Source organism: Scyliorhinus canicula, chromosome 9 (assembly GCF_902713615.1).
Source record: "Scyliorhinus canicula chromosome 9, sScyCan1.1, whole genome shotgun sequence".
Classification (NCBI taxonomy): domain Eukaryota; kingdom Metazoa; phylum Chordata; class Chondrichthyes; order Carcharhiniformes; family Scyliorhinidae; genus Scyliorhinus; species Scyliorhinus canicula.
This window is the reverse complement of record NC_052154.1, coordinates 191,682,518-191,704,113: the sequence shown is the minus strand read 5'-3', so window position 1 is coordinate 191,704,113 and position 21,596 is coordinate 191,682,518. Positions and strand designations below refer to the sequence as shown.

Sequence of the window (21,596 nt, the reverse complement as noted above, 5' to 3'; positions counted from 1 at the left end):
TGGAGTAGGTGTGGAGAGTTTATGTCGAAGAGACTTGTGAGGAATGGCATGACGGGAGAGCGGAGGCTAGAAGGTGTTTTCTCACTGCATTGGTGATCTTGATGTAGAAGGTGGAAAGTAGGAGAGATGCCCTGCATGTGCAATAGGCCAGAAAGCCCCCCAGAGATATGGTCGACAGTGGCAGCTGCAGCAGGTAGACATGAAGCTCAACTGCCTACTAACTAAAGAATTCTGAGGGACAGAATTTACCTGCACTTGGATCGACATGGATTAATCAGGAATCGTCAGCATGAATTTATTAAGTGAAAATCATGTTTGACAAATTTACTCGGATATTTTGAGGAGGCAGGGAGTGTTCATGAGGATAATGCATTTAATGATGTCTATATGGAGTTTGGCAAGGCTTTTTATAAGGTCCCTCTTGGCAGACGGGTCAAGAAAATAAGGGCCCATAGGATCCAAAGCAAAGTAGCACATTGGTTCCAAAATTGGCTAAGAGGCAGGAAGCAGAGGGCAATGGTAAAAGGATGTTTCTGGCTCTGGAAGTCTGTTTCCAATAGAGTTCCGCATGGCTCGATGCTGGGGCCCTTGCTATTTATGCTGTACATTAATGATTTGGACTTAAGTACAGGCGATGTGATCAAGGATGACACGAAAATGGGATGAGTGTAGACATATCTTTGTTGACGGTATGGACTTGATGGGCCGAATGATCTCCTTCTATACAGTACTGTAAACGTCTATCAAAACCTGAATGCAGTGCTGGGGTGCAAGTTCAGTGACCTCTTTTGAGTAGTCAAGGTCAGTGACTGCACATTCAAATCCTATATTGTAGCACTAGCCTCAGCCACGGCTCAATTCACCATACCCTCACGTACTTAACAACACCCCAAACCTCACACCGACAACGCATAAGTTGTCTGCACTGCCATATGGTCACCATGGCAGTCACATCAGCCAAACAAATTGCACAACACTAAGTTACACACTTCCTTCTCTCTTGCACAACAAGGTGGGACAGAAGCAGAGGAAGCAGGACGAAATGGAGGGGACATACACCTGCATGTTTGAAGAGGATGCTGGCTAAAGGATATCACAGATGCCAGATCACTGGAGGAATCAGTAGTGCTTCAATAGGTTGCCCAATAGAAGAAAGCTTATGATGCACAGAGAAATGCTTGATGCATTGGCAAACCAGTCAGAAAGCCAGAGGTCACTATCAAACAGGACGGAGGAGTTTGGCAGCAACTTGACATAGGACTTTATGCAGAGCTTAGAGCCCATCCTTCTGAGCATGGAAGTGGTGGCCAACTCCATTTGCACATTTGTCGACTTAACCGTGATGGTAGCTGCAGCACAAGCAGCAAAGTATGAGTGCTGCCATGCAAGCGCAGGCCTCTGCCGTCATGGTTCTGGTTTACAGTTTTCAGTGGGGTTTGGCAGCTCTCCGAGCAGTCCAACAGATTACTGGGATTGCTGAAGCACTGACCCAGGGGAGTGGCAGTCAGGCCATGGAGCACATACCTGCTGTCCGATCTGAGGAAAGCAGCACTCATCCAGTACTGTGCATGGCCAGTGCCCTCACTGCTGCCACCCAGGCCAAGGTAAGGCAGTTCAGAGCTGCTTGAGGACATTGTGCAAGGCCATCTGCAGCCTCCTCCTTTGAAGGTTAGCAGCCTTCCAGCCGTGCTGCAGCTACTGGGGTAGTCCCAGGCCAGGCAAAGGTACGAGAAAGAGAAGTGACTGCACAAGGGTGATGAGTTAATTTTACATACAGGTGACATGATTTCATTTATAAATTTTGTCGGGTTTTATTTTTGCATTGTGGCCAAGTGGTCAGTGACCGAGGGAAGGCAAGGTGCAGGACTTTTGGTGAATGGGGATTTCAAGCCCTGCTGTATTTATCAAGGGGAATGTCTGCTTGTGCACCCATGTCTAGTTTATCCAGAAGCCTTGAAGTCAGCAAAAACCCTTCAGCATCTGCCACACCCCAACAACTTGAAACAAATGCAGAAAGCATCGAATGCTTATACAGTCAGAGCAATAACTGGAAGAAGTCATCCAGTAACTAACCTGCAAGTAGTTGATGCTGCTGTTAAATTGCACAGCTGTGCGGCTCCACCTTTGCTTGTTGAAGATGTGTTCACTTGTCTGAGACTCAGAGAAGGCCTAGGCTGCAATATTGAGCTGCAAAAAGACAGGGTTGATGTTAAATCATTGATTTCATGATTTGTCTGTTCTGCATATCTCCAGGTGTGTGTGCATTAAAGTCTGCACTGATAGTGTGTTGGCACAATTTGCACAACATGTGGACATCGTGTAACACTGATTTCATTCTGAAGCTCCAAAAAATGAAGCCCCGTTTCTCACGCCATGTCTCTTTAGCATAACTGTCCATGTTATTGTGCAAACTCTAATAGGTAAATTGTTTTGCTAGCCTGCTTACTTTATTTTTCTTTCCAGTGTGATTTGTTAATAAGGTCATTGTGGTTATGTGTTTAACTGGGAAACCATCTTAAAGCTCCCATGTTAAATTGTCAGCGTAGTGATTGATGTGGTTTAATTGCCGAGGTTAATTTATTACTTTGCCAGCATCTGTGGGCCTGTTTATGTCATCAGGGAGACTACAGAGTGCTTCCTATCACCCGCATGTAGAAGCTGTTTATGTATATTTGATCCTCTGGGTTCTGCCTGGAGGAACCTGACGCGGCCTGGAGCCCTGCCTGTTTAACTCAGAAGAGGTTTTGGGTTTTGGTGGGGGGGGGGGGGGGGGGTGCGATGATGGTTGGGGCCGCTTATGCATGATTCAGAGAAGCAACAGCAGAACGCACTTCCACACTCTCCTGATACTGCAGCAGTAGCCCTGGCAGGAGAGCAGAAACCTCCTTCTTAAATTTGAAGAGGATTTAATTTTGTAGCGACAGAAGGAAATCGTCTCTTTGGCTGTCACGATAAGCTGGAGAATTACCTTGGGCAGAAGCTCGTTGGATTTGAGAAGTGGCAATTGGAACTTCCCGGAGATGAAGTTGTAAGCAGTTTGGAGTTGTCAACCCAGTTTATTCTTTGCTTTGTTTTTGGATTGTTCGTTCTCAATATCGTTTTTGTTTGGCATTGAGCTACAAGGCGGAACTGAAATGTCTATTGTGAGCTCGCCTAACAAGCAAGCCAGTACCCTGCCCTGGCCAAGACTCAACCATTACCCCTCTGTGCAGAGGAGGGGCACTAAAGGTGAACACACCGAGCTGAGCAACAGGGCCCATTGTTGTGATCAATACAATGAAACCTCCAGCTTGTCTAAAGAGCACTCAGCACCATATCTACTTGCAAATATGAATGAGGTGGGATTATTTGTTTAATGTGAATTGATTTGTCAATAACACTATAAATTATTTGCTTTTTCAAAATGAAAAGTTGCTTATTTGCTTCGGGCAATTGCTTGCCGCAGGAATTCTATGACCGTGTAGAATGTCCTTTGTTCACCCACTGAAAGAAAACAATGTAAACTCATTTGAATGTTTGTTCTTTAGATTTGACTTTGCTCCTGCTGTTTGGAAGGTTTCCTCAAACCTTCTCAGAATAATTTAAGGATTGTTACCTGAGCCACGAGCAAATGGTGTCGGGTAAATTAGACTAGAGGGATGAATGCGTGTCTCAAAGACTGATGTGGGTGAAATAGATTGATTCATGGGACACAGGCACCAATACTGGGGAAAGTGGGAGCTGGTCTTCACCTGAGCCACGCTGGGACCTGTATTCAGGTTAATCGAATAACGAGGGTGATAGAGAGGACTTTAAACTAAGTATTGGGGGGGGGGGGGGGGGCAGGGATGATGTGGGAGGAGATATGGAAAGGAAATGACAAGGTTATAGAGAAGAGTAGCAATTTGTTAATGATAACCCTTGTGTGGCAGGAAGGGACAGAGTGTACAAACTTGTGTGCACCTGTAGATAATACCAAAGTTTTCAAAACATGTTGAAAAGTCGGAGCTAAAGGCTCTGTATCTGAATGTCTGTAGCATTAGCAGCAAAACAGATGAATTGTTCGCACATAGAGAAATAAGTACGTATGACCTGATCGATATTACAGATACATGGTTGCAAGGTGATCAAGACTGTGAGGAAAGGATATCTCATTCCAAGAGTGATTTCACGCAAAATAGGGATATGATTATTCAAACAAACTTTATTACTAACACAGTATTAAAATATCTCTAACTTCACACAAGAGAATAGCTTACAATTACCCCTTAATGCTAATCAATACAGTCACACAATAACCCTTAACTGCTATCTTTATTCCCACTCCAACAACAAAACCATCTCAGCTCTCAATCCACTTTCAAATACAGTTAGCACTCAGTAATACCTGAGAGATGTCTGGATACTCTACTTTGATACTGTTGTAAGAGATAGACCTGAATCATATCAGCACAATGTAGAAACTCGGGCTGTATTTCTTCAGAAGCCGCTCCTCAGCTAGTTTCAGATCACCTTTCAGCCACACGGCTAATCTTTCTGCAGACGTGTGTTTGACTGAACTGTAGTGAGAGCTGATGCTTGATCTCTGCTCACACCTCGATCCAAAACACAACTAACTGTTTCTCTGTAAAATACCTGGGGCGCGATTCTCCGCTCCCCACGCCGAGTGGGAGAATCGCGGGAGGGCCCCCCCCGACTAATTTCACGACCCCCTGGCGCCCCTCGTGATTCTCCCACCCCCCGCTCAGAAGAATCGCCGCTCGCCGTTTTTCAAGCGGCCTGCCGTTCGCGACCGTTTCACGACGGCGGCAACCACACCTGGTCGCTGCCGTCGTGAAATCGCCGAGAGATGCCCGTTTTGGGGCTTGTAGGGGGCCTGGTGGGGAATGAGCACCATGACTGTGCTCGGGAGGGGACAAGCCCGCGATCTGTGCCCACCGATCGTCGGGCCGGCGTCTCAATCAGACGCACTATTTCCCCTCCGCCGCCCCGCAAGATCAAGCCACCACGTCTTGCGGGGCGGCTGAGGGGAAAGACGGCCACCGCGCATGCGCGGGTTCGAGCTGTCAGCTGTCGTGACGTCAGCCGCGCATGCGTGGGTTGGAGCCAGCCAACCTGCGCATGTGCGGCTGACGTCACATAGGCGCCACTGTCGCGTCATTCTCGGCGCGCCGCCTGGCGGCCGAGAGTTATGGAGCGCCGCTCCTAGCCCCGCCGGAGGGGAGAATAGAGGGCGAGGAGCGGCCTCCAAGGCCGTTGTGAAACTCGGCCGAGTTCACGATGGCCCTCCCGATTTTTCCCGGGAGCGGAGAAGTCCGCCCCTGGTACCACAGCTTCTCCTATTAATTACACCATCTTACCAAGCTGAAATCTAATTAACTCCACAGGGAAACCCATTAATGCAAACATAACTCCGTCAGCCCAAACTTTGATGATTTGGCTCCTAAAACCTTTCAAACCAGGATTCTTTAGAAAAAGCTACTGCAGCATTCATACACGCTTTAACCCAGGCTTTTAACCCTTACTTCATCAAATACAGGTGAATTGAATATTCTGAATTCTCTCTCCGTGTACCCGAACAGGTGCCGGAATGTGGCGACTAAGGGCTTTTCACAGTAACTTAATTGCAATGTTAATGTAAGCCTACTTGTGACAATAATAAAGATTATTTTTTTTAAATACCTATAATACAATATATCAGAAATTCCTACATTCATCACAATTGGGACCCTCATGAATGATTTAAAAAAAATGCTGGTCTTGTTGAGTTTGGAAACTAGCATTTTTAAACTTTTGATATGTGGTTATCGCTGGCTGGGCCAGCATTCATTACCAACCTCTAATTGAACTGAGTGGCTTGCTAGGCCATTGCAGAGGGCATTTAACAGTCGCCCACATTGCTGTGGATCTGGAGTCACATGTAGTCCGGGCCAGGTAAGGATGGCAGATTTTCCTACCTAAAGGACATGGGTGAACCAGATGGGTTTTTATGACATCAGCACTTCGCGGTCACCATTAGACTTTTAATTCTAGATTCTTTTTAAAATTGAATTCCGATTTCACCATCTGCCGTGGTGGGATTCGAACCCAGGACCCCAGAGCATTAGTCTGGGTCTCTGGATTACTAGTCCAGTGACAAGACCACTACGCTACCACCTGCTGAAAGCGTGATTGCAAAGGTTAACAGCATTGTGTCCATTGCACCAATGTTGACAAAATGATAGAGCTTGGTGCACAATGGTGGATCAACACTGGGAGTAGGCCATTCAACCCCTCAAGCCTGTTTGCTAAGGATCTTGCCTTAAGACCACGGCATGGTAGCACAGTGGTTAGCGCTGTTGCTTCACAGCTCCAAGGTTCGATTCCCGGTTTGGGTCACTGTGCGGAGTCTGCACGTTCTCCCCGCGTCTGCCTGGGTTTCCTCCAGGCGCTCCGGTTTCCTCCCACAGCCCAAAGATATGCAGGTTAGGTGGATTGGCCACGGCAAATTGCCCTTAGTGTCCAAAAAAAAAGGTTAGATGTGGTTACTGGATTACAGGGATAGGGTGGAGGTGTGGGCTTAAGTAAGGTGCTCTTTACAAGGGCTAGTGCAGACTCAATGGGCCAAATGACCTCCTTCTGCACTGTAAATCCTGTGAAGACCAATCCTTCGAGCTGTTGAATATCAGTGGGAGCTTTAATTTGCCATGATTCTTTTCATTGTGAGATAAAATCGTGTTTTCTTTGCAGAGTTTAACTATGTCTGTGTTTATAATCGGACTGATACTCAGACTTTTGTCTCTTGATGAAACAACAGCATTCCCAGCCCACAAATGGCAGGAAAGGTTTGATTTTGATCTGAACAGATGCAATGATGATTTTGTTTGACATTCAGCATTCTTGCTCATCCTATTCAAATTCTAAGCAGCATGTGTTCTTTTTTTTTTGTGCATCGGTCCATCAGGGCTGTTCATCCATTAGAATTTGTCTTTAGAAATATAATCAGATTATGAAATCAACACATTGTGCAACAGCGGAATTAGAAATAGGTGGAACAAAAGAACCTGCGGTTATTTCAGCAATGTAAATCAGAAATGAAACCAAAGTTATTGTGCGAATGATGGCGAATTAACATGGCGAATTCCACAGAAGTTCCCAAATCTGAATTAATTTAAATGGGCAGGGTTTATTATCATTGCAGGGCAGCCCTGCTACCATCATGTTGGTGAAGCAAATATTAATATTGGGGTGAGAACAAAATGCATTTTAAACCAAATTGCTTTTCAATGTACCAGCCCGTACCAGCCTCCCCGAACAGGCGCTGGAATGTGGCGACTAGGGGCTTTTCACAGTAACTTCATTTGAAGCCTACTTGTGACAATAAGCGATTTTCATTTCATTCATTTCATTTCATGTAATTCACATTTGAGTCTTTGTAAAAATAAAGCTCCATATCTAAAATTGCATTTGGTTTAATTGGATTTCACTTAACTCTGGCCTGGTTTAAATCTCTCTGGCAGCCTTCTGCCTCTGTCTCACAAGATATTGGCTTGAGCCCTGTTGGTCAAACTCTGTGTCAAACACAAACTGCGATGTGGAGATGCCGGCGTTGGACTGGGGTGAGCACAGTAAGAAGTCTTACTACACCAGGTTAAAGTCCAACAGGTTTGTTTCAAACACTAGCTTTCAGAGCACAGCTCCTTCCTCAGGTGAATGAAGAGGTATGTTCCAGAAATATATATATAGACAAATTCAAAGATGCCAGACAATGCTTTGAATGCGATCACATGCAAATGCTCGCATTCAAAGCAATGTCTTGCATCTTTCACTTTGTCTATATATATGTTTCTGGAACATATCACTTCATTCACCTGAGGAAGGAGCTGTGCTCCGAAAGCTAGTGTTTGAAACAAACCTGTTGGACTTTGACCTGGTGTTGTAACACTTCTTATTAAACATCAACTGATTTGGCTAATGAGTGTCATTCTGACATGGTGGTCTCCACCGCACTTGCTGCAGGTGAAGACAGTAAAACACCTAAACATAGAACATAGAACGATACAGCGCAGTACAGGCCCTTCGGCCCTCGATGTTGCACCGACATGGAAAAAAATCTAAAGGCCATCTAACCTACACTATGCCCTTATCATCCATATGCTTATCCAATAAATTTTTAAATGCCCTCAATGTTGGCGAGTTCACTACTGTTGCAGGTAGGGCATTCCACGGCCTCACCACTCTTTGCGTAAAAAACCCACCTCTGACCTCTGTCCTATATCTATTACCCCTCAATTTAAGGCTATGTCCCCTCGTGCTAGCCACCTCCATCCGCGGGAGAAGGCTCTCGCTGTCCACCCTATCTAACCCTCTGATCATTTTGTATGCCTCTATTAAGTCACCTCTTAACCTTCTTCTCTCTAACGAAAACAACCTCAAGTCCATCAGCCTTTCCTCATAAGATTTTCCCTCCATACCAGGCAACATCCTGGTAAATCTCCTCTGCACCCGTTCCAAAGCTTCCACGTCCTTCCTATAATGAGGCGACCAGAACTGTACGCAATACTCCAAATGCGGCCGTACTAGAGTTTTGTACAACTGCAACATGACCTCATGGCTCCGGAACTCAATCCCTCTACCAATAAAGGCCAACACACCATAGGCCTTCTTCACAACCCTATCAACCTGGGTGGCAACTTTCAGGGATCTATGTACATGGACACCGAGATCCCTCTGCTCATCCACACTACCAAGAATTTTACCATTAGCCAAATATTCCGCATTTCTGTTATTCTTTCCAAAGTGAATCACCTCACACTTCTCCACATTAAACTCCATTTGCCACCTCTCAGCCCAGCTCTGCAGCTTATCTATGTCCCTCTGTAACCTGCAACATCCTTCCGCACTGTCTACAACTCCACCGACTTTAGTGTCGTCTGCAAATTTACTCACCCATCCTTCTGCGCCCTCCTCTAGGTCATTTATAAAAATGACAAACAGCAACGGCCCCAGAACAGATCCTTGTGGTACGCCACTCGTAACTGAACTCCATTCTGAACATTTCCCATCAACTACCACTCTCTGTCTTCTTTCAACTAGCCAATTTCTGATCCACATCTCTAAATCACCCTCAATCCCCAGCCTCCGTATTTTCTGCAATAGACGACCGTGGGGAACCTTATCAAACGCTTTACTGAAATCCATATACACCACATCAACTGCTCTACCCTCGTCTACCTGTTCAGTCACCTTCTCAAAGAACTCGATAAGAGAGTTACGAGTGATGCTGTGTGGTATACACACCTGCCAAGCCTATGACCTCTACCGCCCAGAAAGACCAGGGCAGCAGGTGCGTGGAAACAACGCAACCTGCAAGTTGCCTCACCAAGTTGCACACTGACTTGAAACTATATCATCGTTCCTTCACTGTCACTGGGTCAAAATCCTGGAACCCCCTTCCTAACAGCACTGTGGATGTTCCTGCAATGGACTGTAACAGTTCAAGAAGGCAGCTCACCCCCACCTCTTTTTATTTATTTACTTATAAAATGAATTTAGAGTACCCAATTATTTTTTCCAATTGAGTGGCAATTTAGCGTGGCAAATCCGCTCACCCTGCAGAACCTTTTGTGTTGTGGGGGTGAGACCCACGCAGACACGGGAGAATGTGCAAATTATACACAGACAGTGACCAGGGGCCAGGATTCAACCTGCGTCCTCAGCGCCGTAGGCAGCAGTGCTAATCACTGCGCCACCATGTGCCCACCACCACCTTCTCAAGGACAATTAGAAATGGGCAATAAGTACTGGCCTAGGCACCGATATCCATATCCCATGAAGTCAGGATATGTGCACAACCAATAACAAACCATATTTCATAGAATCACTACAGTGCAGAAGGAGGCCATTCGGTCCAGCGAGTCTGCTCCGACCCTCTGAAGGAGCACATTACCTCGGTCTAATCCAATCTCCCAGCCCTTCCCTGTAATCCCACCTCCAGGGAATTTACTAGAGCCAGTCCATCTGACCTGCATATTTTTGGACTGTGGGTGCAAACCAGGGCACCCAAATGATACCCACACAGACATGGGAAGAATGTCGAAATTCCACGCAGATGGTCACCTGAGGTTGGAATCGAACCTGAGTCCCTGCCGCTGTGAGGCAACTGTGCTAGCCACTGTGTCGTCCCGTTTGTGAAAGGGTAAGCAACCTGCTTGAAGACAAAACTAATGGTGGTAAGATACTGCACAGATCGGTAACCGGGTGGCTTGATGGGAAATTTGCTTGCCATGAGATTGGGGATGGCAACCTTAATGAAGAAGAGCCTCTGAGACCATGGTGATAATTGTAACGTTCTCCAGGATTGTTGCTTTCATGTTGGACATGACAAGTTGCATGCTTGGAATTTTGTACATGACTCAGGGAGGTGGTGGCGTAGTGGTATTGTCACTAGACTGGGAATCCAGAGACCCAGGGTTTTGCTCTGGTCCCAGATTCGAATCCCACCGTGACAGATGGTGAAATTTGAATTCAATAAAAATCTGGATGATTGTGAAACAAACCATTGTCGTAAAAACCCATCTGGTTCACTAATGTCCTTCAGGGAAGAAAATCTGCCATCCTTCCCTGGTCTGGCCTATGAGACACAACAACGTGATTGATTCTTAACTGCCTCCCATTGAAATGGACTCAGATCAAGGGCAATTTGAGATATAAACAAATGCTGGCCCAGCCCAGGGTCACATCGACATCCCAAGAACAAATTTAAAAAACATGATAAGGTAGAAAAATGCAGCATTCACCAATAATCCAAGCAAATTATTTTAGGAAGAGGTTGTCGTGACAAATTCACAATTGTTACTTCTCTGGTGTATTAATATTACAGATGCATAAAATTCAGATCTGTATCTCCAAGAAATATCATTGAAAACAGCTAGTTTCTGCACGGAATGTTGTTGAATGGTTAAAAATGTAATAAGTTAAATGTAAAATGAAAATAAATTAACATTAATAACGGCTATGATTACAAATGATTGGACGTGGTGTGGGAATCAGATGATTGCACATCCTCGCTGAGTTTCTGATGTAATTCCGAATTTTGCACATAGGTCACTGCTGGATCTCAAGCACATGTCCAACCAGCCATACAGAGAAATACTTTGCAGCAAATGACACCACCAGGATTCAAACAGCTCTGTTAGACACAAAAATAAATTCCCAATCTCTGATAATTCAATCAATCCCACGGGATATTTGAATTGAAAGGCATAGCCCTGCCCACATTTCAGGCAAAACAACCATTATAGTATCTGCAGGGCCTGTTTGCTATGAGTGAAGCTGTTATTAACCTCTTTATCCATTGTGACATAATTGACATAATTCAAGTAAACAATACCATGCTAAATGTGCATGCTTTATTGCTGTTGCACCACCTGCTTACACAGTGTGATAATAATAGGTCAATTAAAATGAACCAGAATCCTGATATGTGCATGTTTAAATGTACGTTTAGTAAGTTTACCTGGAGGAGGACCTTTGCTATATTCAATTCTGAACAATTAGATGTTGATCAAAGAATATTTTGATACCCAAAAATTCCAAGTGGTCGGACTGTTTGACAATCTACATATTGAGGTGCTGGACCCCAATTCAGAAAACCCGAGTTCAAATCAGATCTAGGGCTGGTGTTTGAATTCTGTTGCTCCCGGTACTAATTAACCATTTACTGGGCACTGTATTCTTTCTTTCCTCCCTGCTTTTTTCCCCAACCTACCCAAGGTTCTCTCCCTTTCACTTTTTCCCTGCCCTAAACAAAGCTGCCGTAACCCTGATAACTGCGGAGCTTCACATCTCCCCATTTAAAACCTGACAGTGCTTGGGAAGGAATAATGGGAATGGGGAGGATTAAGTCAGGGTGGAATTGCAACAGCCAAAATCCATACTTTCTCTGTTTGGTCTGCTGAAATTATATGCCGTTATCATTTATCATGTTATCTGCAGTGTGAGACATGTACTAAAGGGTTGTTTGAAAAGATGGGCCCTCATGTTTGAAATGAGGCACGTCTCAAATTTGTTTCAGACCACCCAGAATGAGTCACTGTGGATAACCGTGCAGCTCCACCCGATTTGTTTCAGCTGCTGGCTTGTTGAAAATGTTCAGTGTGACAAAGTGTTCCCGGGAACACTTATATATCACACTGCAGACATAGGAATTACATTGTCTACTGACTTACTGCAAGAGTATTGTGCCAAGGTAAAGAAGCATGCATGGCGTAGTTTAGCCCTAGAATGGCAAAGAGGATTTCACAGCTTCCTAATTTAAAATATCTAACTTAGCCATGTGTTCTCTATGTTGGTCACCAAGACCACTTCCTCAAAAGACCTCACGAAAATAGAAGCAGCAATAGTTCAGACCATTTTATGAGCTCTACTGCCCTGTTTCCCCTGGATGGCAGGTCTCAAAATCTCTCCCTACATTGCACAATTCCATCTAATTTGATGACACATTGTTTAGATTCAGTGTCTGAGGTTATTACAATACCATGGAATTATCACCGTGTTTGATCATAAACAGTGAACATGTTGCAACATTGCGTTTTCAAAATATTTTACGAAATGGCTCCCTGTGACTTGGAAAGTAAGATAAGTAATTCATTGTCGTAGTGAAGGTTCTTTAGAGCCTTTCTCACTGTTGTGTCAAAATGCTTTTCACTCATTTAAGTACTTTTGAAGTGCAGGCCCTATTGTAATGTGGTAAGGGCTGGTTTAGCTCAGTGGGCTGGACAGCTGGTTTGTGATGTAGAACAAGGCCAGCAGCGCGGGTTCAATTCCCGTACCAGCTGAAAATTCTGAATTCTCCCTCTGTGTACCTGAACAGACGCCGGAATGTGGTGACTAGGGTCTTTTCATAGTAACTTCATTGCAGTGTTAAGCCTACCTGTGACAATAAAGATTATGAACAATAAGGGTGTGTTTACATCACCTATAGTGTTGTTCTGCAGCAATGCTAAAGACAGCTTATAAACTGTTTTACTACAAGTCCCCAACTTTTGTTAGAAAACTGGACCCCAAGCAATTTTCAATTTGTAAAACTGTGAGAAAAGAATAATAATATAATAATAATCACTTATTGTCACCAGTAGGCTTCAATGAAGTTACTGTGAAAAGCCCCTAGTCGCCACATTCCTGCGCCTATTCGGGGAGGCCGGTATGAGAATTCAACCCGCACTGCTGGTCTTGTTCTGCATTACAAGCTAGCTGTTTAGACCACTGTACTAAAAAGAATACTTCACCCCAGGAGTAATGACCCTGACCAATAGGTATCTTTTATGTGAGAGAGAGTTTAAACAGAGATGTAACCACATTAACATCAAAGAAATAAGGGCAGCACGGTGGCGTAGTGGGTTAGCCCTGATGCCTCACGGCGCCGAGGTCCCAGGTTCGATCCTGGCTCTGGGTCACTGTCCGTGTGGAGTTTGCACATTCTCCCCGTGTTTGTGTGGGTTTTGCCCCCACAACCCAAGATGTGCAGGGTAGGTGGATTGGCCATGCTAAATTGCCCCTTAATTGGAAAAATTAATTGGGTACTCTCAAATTTTAAAAAAACACATCAAAGAAATAGCTTTACAATTAAGAGTTAAACAATTCTTAAATAAAAGGAAAAAGCTTGAACCCATTATCTACACCTGTCACTACATTCCAATTAAGTCACTAATACAGTTCAAATGCAACTTATAAATAAAGTTAACAATCAGGTTGCTTGCTTCTCCGTGCAGACCTTTGGCGAGAGACACTCTCAGGAACAACCTGAAAATCCTCCTGTCTTGTCAGACTCCAATCCTGTGGCAAACTGATGTTCAACTTAAAATCCTATAAGAGACTGTAAAATTACAGACAGACCTGGCTTCCCCCCATTAATTACATCATCTGTACTCCACTAAGATCTCCCATCACCTGCTTAGCTGGGACTAAATTCAACCCCTCATAAATTGTCTACACCTCAGGGAATCTCCAGCAATCAAAACAATATCTTATTAGCCATCGAGATGTATCCGTGGAATACCTACAGTGCAGAAAGAGGCAATTCAGCCCATCGAGTCTGCACCAACCATCCTAAAGAGTACTCTACTTAGGCCCATTCCCCTGCCTTATCCCCGTACTCCAGAGACAGCTGCTTGGTGGATTGTTCATTGATCTTTACCTTCAGGCTTGAATGCATCTCCATTACGTTTGATGCTAGCCACAATGTTTATAAATACTTCTGCTCTGATTGACAGCTCCTCACCACATCAATGGCAGCTAAGTGCTTCCTACTGTGAAAAAGAGAAAGTCAAAGCGCGTTCCCTGCCATGTATAAATTTGCGTGGCAATGAGGAGGGAATCACAAACCAGGCCCCAGTCCTAGCGCCAGCAGAGGCCCAGTGTGACTCTACTCCAGCAGGAGCATTTAGTCTCCAAAATGGAGAATCCTGCCCAAACTCGTGACAATAAGCGATTTTCATTTAATTTCATTTCATATATTTCAATTCCTACATTCTTCACAGACCTTAAGCCAAATGGCACTCTTGCCGAACCCTTTTGCTACTTGATTGGTAATAGAAACAGAGAAAATAGGTGCAGGAGTAGGCCATTCGGCCCTTCGAGCCTGCACCACCATTCAACATAATCATGGCTGATCATGTAAATTCAGTATCCCACTCCCACTTTCTCTCTATATCATTTGATCCCTTTAGCCGCAAGGGCCAAGTCCAGCTCCCTCTTGAATATATCCAACGAACTGGTCCCAACAGTTTTCTGTGGTAGAGAATTCCACAAGTTCACAACTCTCTGAGAGAAGACGTTCTTCCTCATCTCACACCTAGAACATAGAACATAGAACGATACAGCGCAGTACAGGCCCTTCGGCCCTCGATGTTGCACCAACATGGAAAAAAAACTAAAGGCCATCTAACCTACACTATGCTCTTATCATCCATATGCTTATCCAACAAATTTTTAAATGCCCTCAATGTTGGCGAGTTCACTACTGTTGCAGGTAGGGCATTCCACGGCCTCACCACTCTTTGCGTAAAAAACCCACCTCTGACCTCTGTCCTATATCTATTACCCCTCAATTTAAGGCTATGTCCCCTCGTGCTAGCCACCTCCATCCGCGGGAGAAGGCTCTCGCTGTCCACCCTATCTAACCCTCTGATCATTTTGTATGCCTCTATTAAGTCACCTCTTAACCTTCTTCTCTCTAACGAAAACAACCTCAAGTCCATCAGCCTTTCCTCATAAGATTTTCCCTCCATACCAGGCAACATCCTGGTAAATCTCCTCTGCACCCATTCCAAAGCTTCCACGTCCTTCCTATAATGAGGCGACCAGAACTGTACGCAATACTCCAAATACCTGAATATCCTATCCCTTATTCTTTTTTTATAAGTTTTTTAAAAATTTAATGTACCCAATTCATTTTTTCCAATTTAGGGGCAATTTAGCATGGCCAGTCCACCTACCCTGCACATCTTTGGGTTGTGGGGGCAAAACCCATGCAAATAAGGGGAAAATGTGCAAACTCCACACGGACAGTGACCCAGAGCCGGGATCGAACCTGGGACCTCGGCGGCGTGAGGCAGCAATGCTAACCACTGTGCCACCGTGCTGCCCCCTTATCCCTTATTCGTAGGCTGTGAACCCGGGTTCTGGAGGTCCCCAACATTGGGAACATTCTTCGCACATCTAGCCTGTCCAATCCCATCAGGATTTTATATGATTCTATAAGATCGCCTCTCATTCTTCTAAACTCCAGTGAGTACAGGCTCAGTCGATCCAGTCTTTCTTCATCTGTCTGGTAATCCAACACATTCATGTTATTTTTGGTAATTTGCTATCCCACTCCAGAATGAATGATAATGAAAAGTGGTGGATTGTCGGAAGAAGCCAAATGGTTCAGTAATGCCCATTGAGGAGGAATCGGTTAACCTTTCCCATTAATAGTCAGAGCATCTCACCCTTATGGGCATTGCTTATATCTTGTACAGTGGTGGGCTCCTAGGGTACAGCAATGGGATCCTCATAGCTGCACCACATATGTTCTTTCAATATCTCCAAAGCTGGACCAACTTAACGCTGGACAAGTTGAAGTTTGGTTGAATTGGTTGAGTTAATTTATTGTATGGTGATGTTAAAACATAGTACAGTCGTTATAATGTTTATTCACTTCTGTCTATACAATATATCTCCCATAGTAACGTAGAAATTATCAAGGTGCTGTACTGCCCTGCTTCAGTGAGTCACTTTTGTTTGACTTAAGCGCACTGTTGATCTTGCCTCTTCTCTTTAGCTCAGCTTTTGCTTCACCAGCAGTGGGTAGCCAACTGAGGTAATTAAGGGGCCTGTTAATGTCTCACACTGTAGCTGAAACATGATGTCACCCTCCAGGTGAGGCCAGGGTAAAGGTAACCTCCCGCCACCCTCCATCACCATCTGGCTACAGCTGCAGTCACTGGCCATCCATTAGAGGGGTTACTCCCGCATGATGACAGGTTGGCAACTGTGGCTGTTTCTGAATCAATTATTTTTCAACAGATCTTCAGAAGGCACCTCCATTGTGAGGAAATCTCTCGCTCTCTCTCTCTCTCTCTCCCTTGCTTTCCCCGCAGGCATTGGCAGCTCCCACACCAAACAGTGAAGCTGCCAATATGCCATCACTGGAGGGCCTCCTCTTGACCCTTCAGCCTCAGGCGTCCACCTGCTTTCCGTGCTTGAATGGCGGACACACTGTCCATTAATGGGCCAATTTGACAAAAATCAGGTCACCATCCTATCAGGTGTGTAGTTATGTATGTCCTATTTATCTTCATGTATGGAACGAACTGCCTGGACTATACTTTTCACTGTACCTCGGTACACGTGACAATAAAAAAAATCCAATCCTATCCATTTCCAATCCCAGTGAGGAATGGGAACCCACATTTGACCTCAAAGATTACGTCCTCAGCCCAAACCGAAAATCCAGCTCCAATTTAAGTGCCTCTTATTCTCATCCTCATTCTCCTCACAGACAGCGAGAGATGAAGGAATTTTCCAGTGCAGGAGATGTTCCTGATGACTCAGACAAGCTGATGAATCATCTGTTTAGCCCCATGGATCCTGCGTCAGCCAATGACAGGTCACCTCTGCCGCCAGAAAGTACACCGCGGGGGACTGGAAAATTGCCCAAATTGTGTTTTAACCCAAAACCAGATATTTGAAGTCTCCTAACTTGAAAGGTGATGTCTATGGTTTATTAATTAAGGAAGGCACATTGGCACAACTTGATAGTGTTCGGCAAAACACAGGTTTCAGTTGTCTTCATGAACCAGGGCAGTCCTCCTGTTCCTTGTTAGCGTTCATTCTAAATGCACCATCAAAATGAACCAAACAACAGTGTTTTATGGCCTGGTAGAATTCCTAAACTAGCTACTGGGGAGATGTCCTCAGATGTTGTCTTCTGCTCAAAATCTCCCATCTGGCTCACACTGAAAACTGGCGAAGATCAGCAGCCAATGGGGGAGCAGGAAGTAACATTTAACATATCTTTCAGGATTGAGAAGATGGTGCTACAAAATAGGTCTTTGAAATAGTGAGATACCAAATCACTGCAGGGTGCAGGCCCTGGAGAACAATCTGCAAGGTGATGTGGGGGAGATGATGGTGTCGTGGTAATGTTACTGGACCAGTAATCCAGAGGCTGTGCTAATTCATCCAGGCTGTGTTCTGCTCTTGGGGACACGGGGATCAAATTGCTCCATGGCAGTGGGTGGAATTTAAATGCCATTAATAAATCTGGAATTGGAAGCTAGTCATAGTAATGGTAAACATGAAGCTATTATCGTTTGTTGCAGTTCAAGGGCAATTAGGGATTGGCAACAACTGCTCGCTCAGCCAGTGATGCCCACATCCCACGAGCGAATAAAGACAAAATAACTGATACATGATGTAATTTGCGGCGTGAATTTGATCAGAATCTCTTTGTGCTTTGTTACACAGGCGCACCTTGTGGCAGCCTTTGAACAAAGCTTGGCAAATATGACAGGAAGATTACAAAGCCTAACGATGACTGCTGAGCAGAAGGTGAGTGTAGCCTGCACCTTTGTATTGTATACTCTGATGAATTCAGCTTTTGCAATGTAAGGAAAGCGCTGCCTCACCAAGGCAGTGTTCGACAAGTGGAGGTTGCGGGAGGTAAGTGACTTCCGTTTATTTTTAGAATCCCTCCAGTGCAAAAGGAGGCCATTCGGCCCATTGAGTCTGCACCGACCCTCTGACAGAGCACCCTACCGAGGCCCAATCCCCCACCCTATCCCCATAACCCCACCTACCCTTTGGGCACTTAGGGGCAATTTAGTGTGGCCAATCCACCTAACTGCACATCTTTGGATTGTGGCAGGTAACCAGAGTACCAGGAGGAAACCACGCAGACACAGGAGAACATGCAAGCTCCACACGGACAGTCACCCGAGGTCAGATTCGTACCTGATTTGAGCCAGATTAGCCTGGCACAGTGAAAGCAGCAGTGCTAACCACTGTGCCACCATGCCTCTCCTGGACAAGTATATTTCAGAGAACCCCATCATCATGAACAGCTGCTGGACAGCATGATGATGGATTGGATCCATTTCTCACCCCCTTGGGAATTTCTTTTTTTTAATAAATTTAGAGTACCCAATTTTTTTTTTCCAATTAAGGGGCAATTTAGCATAGTCAATCCACCTACCCTGCACATCTTTGGGTTGTGGAAGTGAAACCCACACAGACACGGCGAGCATGTGCAAACTCCACACGGATAGTGACCCAGAACCGGGATTGAACCCGGGTCCTCAGTGCCGGGCCACCGTGCTGCCGCTGGGCCACCGTGCTGCCCTCCCCTTGGGTTGTTATTATAACGAGTTGTTCTCATTATCAGCGGAATCTTACCAGAATTTGTCAAAGTGTCTGGCTCACATTGAAAACCGGCATGTAACTCTCCAGTCACACAGACCAGTTTTCCCACCAATCCTTGAGTCTCTTCGACAGAAATAAATGAGGGGCCTGGTTGACGCCATTACTCTGGCGGGACAGGGCCTCATAGAGCTGGCAACCGGCTTCAAAAGGATCGGGGCGCCACCTTTAAAGGGCGCCCTGATCACGCTGCAGCCTAACGGTGATTTTATTTTATTTATTGTCACATGTACCGAAGTACAGCGAAAAGTATTTTTCTGCGGCCGAGGGAACGTACACAGTACGTACATCGTAAAGAAAAAGAATAATCAACAGAGAACATTGACAAACGGTACATCAACAAACAGTGATTGGTTACAGTGCGGAACAAGGCGCCAAACAAAGCAAATACATGAGCAAGAGCAGCATAGGGCATCGTGAATAGTGTTCTTACAGGGAACAGATCAGTCCGAGGGGGAGTCGTTGAGGAGTCTTATAGCTGTGGGGAAGAAGCTGTTCCTATGTCTGGATGTGCGGGTCTTCAGACTTCTGTACCTTCTGCCCGATGGAAGGGTCTGGAAGAAGGCAATGCCTGGGTGGGAGGGGTCTCTGATAATGCTGTCGGCCTTCCTGAGGCAGCGGGAGGTGTACATGGAATCAATGTGAGGGTGGCAAGCTTGTGTGATGTGTTGGGCTGAGTTCACCACACTGCCGATTTCTTGGGATCTTGGACCAAGCAGTTGCCATACCAGGCTGTTATGCACCCGGATAGGATGCTCTCTATGGCACATCTGCAGAGGTTTGTGAGAGTTGATGCAGCCATGCCAAATTTCTTTAGCTTCTGTAGGAAATAGAGACGTTGTTGGGCTTTCTTGACTGTTGCATCAACGTGGACCAGGACAAACTGTTGGTGATGGTGACCCACAGGAACTTAAAGCTATCGATCATCTCCACTTCGGAGCCATTGATGCAAATAGGAGTGTGTGTCATGCTACGCTTCTTGAAGTCGATGATCCACATGGTGTCAGGGTCTCCCAGCCCACCCCGACAATCTTCACTGCCATTTCGCCCACCCCCCCAGTACTCCTCAACACCACGGACATAGAGCTAACACTCCCTCTGCAACACACATCGATGCCCACCCCCATTGGGTTCTCGCTAGACTGCACCTGGCATTGCCCCCGGGGTTGGCACTGTCGACGTCACGTCGGTGTGGTATGGCTATTTGGTGGGCGGGGATCATTTGGCAAGGGGGCCGCTATTCAAATGTATTAAAATGAATCTCATGACATCGCCAGCGAGAGTGGGGAAAATGTGGTCTCTCGGCGAGAATCGCGTTCCCTGATTCTCACGAGATATTACGCCTGTGCCGCCGATACCACAGACAGTGAGCACAGGCTCAAGACCGGCCCTGTATCTATTGATTATGCAACAAGGAAATAGAAATTTAGTTCCAACGAGGCTACCGCAAGTAATACAGTTTCTAATATAATTTGTGTACACTTCGCACAGTAAGCAGTCCATCTGCTTTGAGAAAAGCCAGTTGTGAATTAGTGTACAGGACAATAATGAAATATGGCTTGTTTTCATATGGAAGGGACATGTTAATATCTGCCATTTCTTTGGTAATATTCAGGATTCTGAACTTAACGAATTGAGGAAAACCATCGAACTGCTCAAGAAGCAGAATGCTGCTGCCCAGGCTGCAATAAACGGAGTCATCAACACACCAGAACTCGCCTGTAAAGGTAGGAAAATAATTATTTATTTGCTATGTGCAAATATATTCCTGAAAGAATTGTTTCCAAAACGTTTTTACAGTAGTTATATTTATCCATGTTTGCCTGTGGGATAAATGGTAACAGATCGAGTATGTATCAATGCATAATTTAATACATACGGATTGTAACATCTCTTTTTAAAAATTCATCAGATATCCTGGGCAGAATCTTTCCAAACACGAGTTTTTAGGCCAGATCCTGAGCCTCTCTGAAAAATTGCTGAACAGACACTGAAATCTAAAGATTAATGAGTAATTTCATTAGTGTTGATTTTTTCACTTTGCAATGATATGAAAGGATGTGGAGCCAAGGTTGGTGCATGGAGCTAAGATGCAGATTATCCACCATCTTATTGAATAGTGGAACTGGCTAGAGGACGAAATGGCCTACTCCCATCTCTACATTCCAAACAAAGCCATTAATCTTCCTTCAATTCCAAGCAAAATAATGGAATTGATTACCAGGGGTAAAGAACGAGGTAGCAAACAGTAGTCAAAATTGATTGGGGGACAATACTGTCTTCCCTGTTGCCTTGTTTTATTTCGGGAAGTGACAATCCCGGTCAATTGTTGGCAACAAATGAGGAAGAAATTTAAGCATCACGACAGCGAAGAGATGATCCCTGAGGCTGATTCCAATGGCCAGAAGTCTGAGTTATGAAAAAAGCTTGAAGAGATTTGGGATTTTTAGCTGAGACATGAGGTTGAATAAAAATGAGACATTCTCCCCGTGCCTGCGTAGGTCTCACCCCCCACAACCCAGAGATATATCCCATTAATGGGCCAAGCCGACTAATCAATCATCAGCACAGCAATTTGCTTTCTCCTTATTCTCTCACTGGATGCAATGGTGGTGTCACTTGTAGGATCACTCTGAACTAGGTTGAGCTAACCCTCCCTTTCTCATCTGTAATCT

The 21,596-nt window shown here is 45.1% G+C and overlaps 1 protein-coding gene across 11 annotated transcripts in view; it reads left to right on the top strand.

Annotated features, from left to right (window-relative positions):
* The window catches only part of nav2a (neuron navigator 2a), a 1,053,608-nt gene that overhangs the window by 989,308 nt on the left and 42,704 nt on the right, over window positions 1–21,596 (top strand). For all 11 annotated transcript variants that reach the window (XM_038808368.1, XM_038808371.1, XM_038808364.1 and 8 more), the window contains 2 exons: window positions 17,971–18,054; window positions 20,537–20,648. In XM_038808368.1, the coding sequence (XP_038664296.1) occupies window positions 17,971–18,054; window positions 20,537–20,648 (196 nt within the window). The remainder of the gene's footprint in view (window positions 1–17,970; window positions 18,055–20,536; window positions 20,649–21,596) is intronic.